We start from the raw sequence: 9,671 nt of genomic DNA, 5'->3' as shown, positions 1-9,671 counted from the left end.
AAAGTAAGGAAATTTCTACAAATGTTCGAAACGGCTAACTCATTAAACACGCATCGTAAATCAAAAAAGTTATAACCCTATTTTTCCTGTATTATTACACTACTCTGCTTATTTGTTTCAACAGAGAGTGGGTGTTATTATTCTCATGATATTATCCGCTACGTTACGTGGTATGTAGTTCTTAATCTGTGATATTATCTATGGTAATTATTTAATTGAGTAGGCGTAGTTGTTGCCGCACTGTACTTATACTTATTATTCCGTGGCACTGTTTCATATATACCTCATACTGCGCACTATGCACTAACGTCAGCACGAGATATAAGAATGCGCACAGTACTATTATTGATAATATAGCACAGAGTTTTATATGTATGGAACTATATAGAGAGCATTGGGTGAGGGAATAACATGGCAGTATTTTATTTTACTCTTTCGATTACAATTTCGACAAAGATTTGATTGGCTCAATCACAACAGTTTGAAGTTCGGTCTTGTGTGGGATTACCTATCTTGTTGATTTTAATGATTGAAGATTTATTTATATAATAATGTAGTTATACATATTTCTCTTCAAGTAATAAAATTATCATAAATAATACTATATTTATGATAATTTTTTTATTACTTACTCATTCAATATTCTAATTTTGTATCAGATCAAAACCCAGCTTTTTACAGCTTAAAAATGCATGCTTCTAATTACGAATTTTCCCGCGTTTTATTGGGATTGTTGAAAAATAAAACTCAGGTTGCCAGTAAAACCATTTATTGCTAGCACTACCATTTGCGGCCTTTGCCCTTCTTCTTCTGCTGTTGTTTCCTCTGCCAGGCGCTGTCGACGGATTTTTGTTCAACACGAGGACTCTTTGCTGTAGTCGCAGCCGCACTTGGAGTTTGTTTACTCATGTCACTGAAAAAAAAAAACATTTACAATTTTTTGTAACAAAATAAGTTTATGAAAGTGCTTTAAATTTGTAACTCTTATTACTCTTTCAAGCGAAAATGGCTTATCGTATCTGTATAATATTTGGTGATGGATTTGGTGATGACGCTGTGTGTAATATCTAGTACTAAATTAAATTAATCTGTATTTGTAACTAACGGCCAGTAATAATTTTCTATGAATTTTTTTTATTTCTAGCAATGTTATTTTTTTTAATATATTGCAATCATTTATATTAGTGATAACGATTTTTCTAGTAAATACTATAAGCAAATATTGCTTCAATTGGATATTAATTGTACGATACTCACTATTGGTCGACGGCGGCGGTGGTCATCCCCTGGCTGCCTTTGATGACGTCACGGCGGATACCACGGCGCTTGCGGTACGCCGTGCGTTCGTATTTCGGCAGCCATCTTTATTAATATAATTTAATTTATTTGTGGTATGATGTAGGACATATTTAATTGGAAAACTACTTTAATTTTAAAATAAATATAATAGCATTACACATAAACATTCATTTTTCTTATATTTGTTTAGTATAACAAATATTAGTTAATGATTTTTAGATCAATTGATTGAAATAGCACCTATTTGATAACATGATGACAGTTAAGCTATGAAAATACCCGTCCTAGAGCCATACATCATCCATGAAGACTTATAATAAATTTACATTTAGATTAGATTTGATTTTTGCTAATAGTAAAATTCATATTATGTATTATTATAGTACCTTTCCGGATCCGGAGCTTTAGAGAGATCAGCGCTGGGCGGGAGTTTAGTCTTGCGCTTTCTTTTAGCTTTCTTCTTTTGGCCGAGTTCGGATCCAGGCGTTCTGAAAAATTGTCCAAACCAATATTGTAAATTAAAAGATACTCAGAACTTAAATATTAAAAAAAAATGGTTGATATAGTGAGTTAATAATTCTTTTGGATCACCTGAGAACTTAATATATAATAACTACCCGTCTGTTTCAGCTTCGCCAGGATATACATGTTTGCTTTTGTAAGTTTTTAGTAATCATCCTAATCTAAGTGGAAACGAATCCAATAAATCAAAATCCGAGGTACAAATAATTAATTTCTTTATACAATTTATGCGAGTACCAAATAAAAAAAAATGTATATTACCCAGGCGATTGCTCTTGTTTGCTCTGCACGGTTTTCTTCACGACTTTAGCGCCCATCATCCATTTGGACGACTCCAAAGCGTCTATATCGATTTTACCCTGTAATGAAACAATATTTAGCTTATGTGTCATTAGTTAACAAGAAATATGTCGCTGTTTTATTAATATTATGTAACAAAAAATGCAATGGCTAGCCATTTCGTGCTGGCACAATGTATTCATTATATATATTTTTCCTATTTTCATAAAATATGAACTTACTATTTTACCAAGTATATGTATTAAAATATATGTAATGGCAAGGTCTTTTTTAAACTGGCAATTTATTGTTCTTCTTTATTATTTTTGGTGATATGCACTATAAAGAATAAAAAAACCACGTACCTCCAACTGACTAATAGGAGGCAGTTTAGCAGCGAGCTTCTTCGCCTCCTCCGGTTCATGCAGCATCGCCTTAACCAGCCTCGCGAGCGTGCGCTTGTCCCCGGGCGCCGCGTGCACGAGCGCCGCGTGCGCGCGTGCTGCCGCCGCGGCGTCACCCGCGCGACTGTGCGCCTCGCCGGCCGCGCGCCACACCGCACGGAGCGATTTCAGCTTCTAGAACGTTCGAGAATTCGAATCGTCAACGTACACGACACGACGACAGTACTTTGGAACCATTATTATGTATACATATTACCTATGTATTAAATGTTAAATTGTTATCATTGGAAAAGAGCAACTACAGAGTGCCGGCTCTTCTCTGTAGAAACTGCTTTCCTAACCGTTGGTAAATGTTAAAACTGTGTTGTGATGACTCAAAAGTGCTTCTTTCAGAAGTATAATTGAATAGATAAATGTATGAATTTGAAAGCAATTAACAGGTAGATTCATAGTTACGCTCAAGTATTTTTTAGAACAAAACTCTGCCAGCGCGTCTATTAGCCAGAGATTTATAATGAGTATATACAATACTTTGAGTACGTATTAATTACAATGAATGTTTTATACAGTACCGATCGGATATTTCTGACGACATTCTTTATAGTACTTCATTGCCTTAATAGAGATCCCTCATAATATTAAAACTATAGATTAAACAGAGAAAAGAGCCAAAATTGCACAGAGGAGTTTAGGCTACATTTGTTTGATTCATACTGTTTAGATTGTGTACACTGTTTATTTCTATTACCTAATGATTTGATAAACAAACTCACTTCTTCATCATTCTTATAATGTTCATACACCTCTGTGAATAGTTTAGAAGCTTTCTCGTATTCATTGTCCGCAGTGAGTAAAGTACAGAGGACTCCGACAACAGCTGGACGGTATTTGAATTCACTTTCTTCTAGAAGTTTCACCGCTGCTTTACGATCCCCCTGTAGAATAATGTCAAATTTTTTTTTTTTGGATTTTTAGAATTGTGTAAAACACAATTGTAAAAATCATTTAAACCAAAAAATTGAATAACCAAATAGTAGACTATAATAAAAATATTAAGCTATAATAAAAATATCTATATGGGCTGATGACGATAAAATAATTTTCAACTTATCATTTTTTCCAAAACAATCGGTAATCAAGAAACAATAAAAAATTATTTTCAATTTTTTTCAAAAATCTCTCGATGACCAGCTTGATTAAATGGTTTAAAACTAGTCAGTATTACACAAGTTAAACAAGTTAAAGGTCCTTCACCTGTGCTAACAACACTTGAGCAGCGGCCAGAGTGAGTGTGCCTCCAACTTTAAGCAGTAGGTTGAGGGCTTGCGCACTCTTGCCCTCTTTCACCAGCGAGGAAGCTTCCACAAGGACAGCACGTTTATCAGCATTGAACTCGCGGTTTAGCTTCACGCAGCACTGCTTGCAGAAGTCCGGCTGAAGTTGGAAATTTATTTATTAAAGCACAATTTGTGTAGAAAAAAAAAAATAAACGAAATTAAAAAATATGTGCATATGTACTATTGGATATAGCAATCTCCTTTATTTTATTTTCATATAAACTATCTCCTTTATTTTATATTCTTATAACTATGTTATTGATTCAAAGATCAAAGAAGCAAAAATAAAGGATTAAAATATAATTGTCTGCAGTAAGTGTGATATCTTAATTCATTTTTTTTACTTTTATAATACATCATTTGCAAATATGCAGTGTAATTTCGTTTAGTTTGTAAGTTTTCCATAAACATTACTAAAAGAAGGGTGTTCCTTCACTTTTATCATATATTATAAGTTATTGATGTAGTAAAATAAATAATTACCTGATTAGAGAATATAGCAAGTATAGCCTGGTTGTAAACAATGCTAGCTCGCTGTCTAGAGTTGAGTTTATGTTCCAAACCATCCTGAGTTGCCGCCTTCATACGTTTGCGCGAATCAAACACATTTGTGTCCCTTTAAATAAACACATCTTTATGAACAACACACGAAAGATTATCTTTTATATTTTCATTTTCATACTTATATTTTATACTGTACCAAATCACCTTATTATTCTAAGATTTATAAAATAGTTAGCATTGTGAGTTTACAAAAAAAACTTGGCGGCTAGATAAAAAAAAATTGCATTAAATTGCAAACAGATGTATTGTAAACAATAAATAAACAAATATATTGGATTACAGTCTTTTGACAGTTAAGCGAGTTAGATTATAACTAAATGGTTTTTACAATACAGCAATATACATATAAGCATCTCAAAAATGCTCATCATATATTTTCATTTAAATTAAATTAGCTTAAACATACATACTAACAGATTGCCAAATTTTTATGTATGTTTTTTTAATATCCATACCTATTGATGACAACCAAATTGTTGCTGGCTATGGCAACCAGGGCCTGATCACTGGGCTTGTCCTTCAAAACATTTTGATATAATGTGGCTGCTTCCTTCTCCTTGCCGATCTGTTGAAGGCAGTATGCTTGTTGCACTCTAAAAATAAATAATTGTTTTCGAAATAATTATGCATTGTACACCTGAATCAGTTTTTTGTAAATGCCTATATTTTATTCAAAATTTCTAAGTTAGTTACTTACAATTTTATGGAAAATATTATTTATACTTTGGTTTTAAAATGACTTTACTTTCACTACGAATTCTTCCTGTTCAATAAATATCAAACTATGAATTAATGTAATTTAGTAAATAATACACAATTCCTTCTCTAATATTCTGCCTAATATTCAGCTGGTATTGACTTTAAGGTATGTGTAAATGGAGATGCAAATATAGTTTTAAATGTGATAGAAAAGGACACACTAAGCACTAAGCAACTCTTATTTAACAAACCTGATAATAGCAGCTTCTTCTTTCGCCTCTTCCTCAGTACCACCATCATCAAGTACACTCTCAGAACAAGACTGTTCAGCTTTCTTCAATACGGGCAGGGCTTCAGAATACTTCCCACGCATAGCCAGGGTTGTGCCAGCATTGTATGACAATTCATATGTTGTCTCCTCAAACTGTGGTAGGTCGGCATTCTGTGAAATTGTTATATTGTTCCTATAATGTATGTTTATTTCTGTAGAATATTACAAGACCTCATAATACACTAACAAACTTATATAATACGAGAATTTTATATATTTATTAATTTTATATATTATTTAAGATTTTTATTGTCCATCTTACACTAAAAGACTGAAAACATTGGGTGAAGAAAGGCACAATATGGTCTGTTCTGAAAACTTGAATATAAAACAATGTTTTTTTACACACACATTTTTTCCTTACTTTTTATTGAAATATAATTATAGAAATACTCATTTGGTTCATTTCCTTCTTCATGCTTTTCCATTTAGCCGAATTTACGATAGCAAGACAGTTTTTCCCAATTAAGAACAAGCATATCCAAAATGTTACATCAGATGAATAGGTTCAATTTGAATTTAAATCCTAATCACCTCATCTGCTTATAGTCTTGCGACTGATTGCAGGTCTTGAGAAAAAAAAAAAAAAAGATGAATAGGTTCACACAGGTACAATTATTGACAGTTGTTATACTGAAAGTATGGACTTTCAGTATGTATTAATGTACTATGTACTTGAAAATTGGTTATACACAAGTATTGTTTTCGCATTTATATAAATGTATTGACTGCAGTATTTTTAAAATAGAACCGGATATTTAATTACGATTTTAAAGCAAACTCAAATCTGAGCTTTTGTTATAAATGAAGAATTTATAAATTCGAACAAAGAACAAATTCAATAATTTATAATTTAGTAGCGTTCTGCCCACAGCTTCACGGTAAATAAATTTCAATATATATTTTAATCACTTATGAACGACTCGTCTGCTTATAGTCTTTGGACTGAGTAGTCATATAAAAAGAAATTACTGATAAACTCTTACTGGGTTAATGGCTCCCAAGTTTGCAACCACTGCAGACATGTTTGCCTTCCTTTCATCTTCATAGTCATCAGTGGTGTTCTTCACAATATCACGGTACAGGTTGTAGCAATCTTGATATTGCTCTAGTCGATATAATATTTGTGCCCTAGAGACATGTAATAATTTTAATATTCATTATCGGTCTTCAGGTAACTTAATGAAAGATGTTAAATGTATGCATAATACCTCAATTCTTTTAAAGCTGGTGTTAGCTCTGGAGCACTATCAACAGTTTGTAAGGCCTCTTTGGGACAATTGAGTCTATACTGAGCATATGCTTTCTCAAAGTGTAAATCGCCTGCTAATACTGCATTTTTTGGATTGCTGAGAGCTACTACAGCATCCTTAAAGTTGTGCAGTTGAATGAAGCATATTATTTTGCAGTGGAAAGCCTTCTGTTCTGTTGGTGCTATCTGTATAACTGAAATTTGAAAGTAGAAGTTGCTTTATATTTTTTAACAATGGTGTTCTAGATATTGAGTTATTGCTTATTGTTTGTGAATGGAATATTTTCTATATTCAACGTGATACCATATCGCCTATTGGCTATTTCACTCCGGGTTCACGTACATATCCATACGTGAAAAATTAAATTCCGTTCAGTTGTTCTCGAGATGCGCCCGACACTAAATAAACAAATTCTTCAGCTTTATATAATTAGTATAGTTAGTAAGTACTGATTACATCAAAATGTTCTATGGACGTAAAATAAGTGCACTAAGGGCAAAAGAAAGTGGTGCTTTGGGTGCTTCTGATTTTGTGTGATTTCGAATGGATACTTTAAAGTTATATAAAATTTTATATATCCTTACTTTTGTTCGCAGCTTTTAAGGCTCTTTCATAGTCACTGCTTTGACAAAACTTATTTAATTCAACATAAGCTTGAACAAGGTTAGTTTCCTTGTTGGCTGACATTTTACTGACAACCTGGCATCTGGAAGTCCAACGTCAAAGTTTGAATGTGTCAAGTATGACTATGATGTGTCAGCATATTGTATTATCGTTCTGAAATATTTTAAGTACAATATTATTCTTCTAAATAAATATTTTTAAACCCAATGGAGTACTTAATAGGGCAGGCAGTAGCAGCCAGCCGGCAGCCCGTTCGATCAATCCTTGATCAATGGAGTGTAAACGCCAGGCCTAACTGGTGATTCGGATTTATTTTTATTTAAAGAGATTTCAACCATATAGACATAGATAATTATCACCTATGATAATCACGTACCCTTCTTTGCTTTCGTTACTCTAAATCTTAAAATAGTAATATGGATTACTTTTTTAACAAATTGATTTACTGATCATATTTGAGATGATGTTAGTAGGTAGTGTGTGTAGAGTCTAGGAAAGATGTAAGTAGTACCTACATTAAGGTTTCACCCATCATTATCGCCATCGGCCCGCGGTTTCTCCGCCCGCATAAGTCTGTATCCCGTAGGAATATCGGGATAAATAAAGTGCCTATGTATTATTCCAGTTGTCCAGCTTGTCCAATTTGGTACGTAGATAACGTACCAATTTTCAATGCAATCGGTTCAGTAGTTTTTGTGTGAAAGAGTAACAAACATATTCACGTCCTTACAAACTTTTGCATTTATAGTATTAGTAGGATAAATAGGATAGGATTGTGTCTAGTTTACTTAAGCGAAGCGACGACAGATTTCATGAAAAATAGCATATCCGATAATAATTTAAAAGAGCAATTAGTAAATATGTACTATATTCTTCGCATTACTAGTATTATGTTATCTGTGGTATTACCAAAAATATCGACCTTCTTGTTCTACGCACAATCGACATGGGCAAAAAAAGTTTATTGCTCTTTGATAATCGTGGCAAGTAGACCATGGGGGTGATCTGGGTAGCTCAAGGGGCTGTCTATCTCTGTGCCACGGCTTGACCGTCTTTCCTGTATTATTTATGTGCTAGCTACTCACTATGAGACTAACTGAACAAATAAAATATGTTTATATGTTTGAGTTTTAGTTATAGACACATTGAGGTTGAATCTCAAGTCATAACCTAATGGATTAGGATATTGCAAAGCGTAAAATATGTTTTTTAATAGTGCTCAATCTCAGCCGCTTTAGTTTTTACACCTACTATACACAGAAAGGAATTTCGGACAAGTTTCATGATTTAATTTTTAGTTTTATAGCATTGAAATCCTATCCTAGTCCTACTAATATCCTACTCCTACTCGTCGTTTCAGCCGTGGGACGTCCACTGCTGGACAAAGGCCTCCCTCAAAGATTTCCACCACGACCGGTCACTGGCGGCCTGCATCCAGCGGCTCCCCGCCACTCGGACCAGGTCGTCTGTCCATCTCGTGGGAGGTCGTCCCACGCTTCGTCGGCCAGTACGTGGTCTCCATTCCAGAACCTTTTTGCCCCAACGGCCATCGGTTCTACGGGCTATGTGCCCCGCCCATTGCCATTTCAACGTGCTAATCCGGTGAGCTATGTCGGTGACTCCAGTTCTCCTACGGATTTCCTAATTTCTGATTCGATCTCGTAGGGAAACTCCAAGCATAGCCCTTTCCATAGCGCGTTGAGCGACGCTGAGCTTGTGCACAAGGCCCAGGGTTAGAGACCACGTTTCTGTTCCATATGTCATCACTGGCAACACACACTGCTCGAAGACTTTTGTCTTCAGGCACTGAGGGATTTTGGATGAAAAGATGTTATTTAACTTCCCGAACGCTGCCCATCCGAGTCGGATTCGACGATTGACCTCTTTCCCGAAGTTGGACCTGCCTAATTGGACGGTTTGTCCTAGATAGACATATTCGTCAACAACTTCGAGAATAGAGTTTCCAACAGAGACTGGAGTGGGCGCAACATGGACATTCGACATAATTTTCGTCTTTTCCATGTTCATGCTGAGGCCCACTTGTTGTGAAACTCTGTAGAGGTCATTGAGCATTGTATTTAGGTCTTCCAGTGATTCTGCCATGACTACGATGTCGTCGGCAAATCGAAGATGAGAGATGTACTCGCCATTAATATTGATGCCAAGTCCTTTCCATTCCAAGAGTTTAAAAGCATCTTCCAAAGCAGCGGTAAAAAGTTTTGGAGAGATGACGTCTCCTTGTCTGACACCTCGCTGCAATGGAATTGCCTGTGTACACTGATCTTGTACTCGGACTGACATAGTGGCGTTTTCGTACAAGCTTCTCAGTACTTCAATGTACCGGTAGTCAATACGGCAC

At 34.8% G+C, this 9,671-nt stretch overlaps 1 protein-coding gene across 1 annotated transcript; it reads right to left on the bottom strand.

The window, feature by feature from the left end:
* Window positions 1–752: 752 nt before the first annotated feature.
* LOC119831146 (signal recognition particle subunit SRP72) lies at window positions 753–7,417 on the bottom strand. The gene is made up of 13 exons (XM_038354410.1): window positions 7,273–7,417; window positions 6,647–6,881; window positions 6,422–6,566; window positions 5,356–5,546; window positions 4,861–4,998; window positions 4,325–4,457; window positions 3,759–3,938; window positions 3,278–3,439; window positions 2,466–2,678; window positions 2,083–2,180; window positions 1,686–1,787; window positions 1,258–1,362; window positions 753–913 (listed from the first exon to the last, which is right to left on the bottom strand). The coding sequence occupies exons 1-13, from the start codon at window positions 7,373–7,375 to the stop codon at window positions 781–783; spliced, it is 1,938 nt and encodes a 645-aa protein (XP_038210338.1). The 5' UTR covers window positions 7,376–7,417; the 3' UTR covers window positions 753–780.
* Window positions 7,418–9,671: the final 2,254 nt, after the last annotated feature.

This window comes from Zerene cesonia, chromosome 13, assembly GCF_012273895.1.
Source record: "Zerene cesonia ecotype Mississippi chromosome 13, Zerene_cesonia_1.1, whole genome shotgun sequence".
NCBI lineage: Eukaryota > Metazoa > Arthropoda > Insecta > Lepidoptera > Pieridae > Zerene > Zerene cesonia.
This window is presented reverse-complemented; position numbering and strand designations above follow the sequence as displayed.

Bases quoted from the DNA above. Each gene is read 5' to 3' on its own strand.
- LOC119831146 (XM_038354410.1), bottom strand. From the start codon at position 7,375: ATGTCAGCCAACAAGGAAACTAACCTTGTTCAAGCTTATGTTGAATTA. The intron at 6,567-6,646 runs GTATTATGCATA...ACATGTCTCTAG, and splicing joins CCAGCTTTAAAAGAATTGAG to GGCACAAATATTATATCGAC. The intron at 4,999-5,355 runs GTTTGTTAAATA...ATTTATTTTTAG, and splicing joins GAAGAAGCTGCTATTATCAG to AGTGCAACAAGCATACTGCC.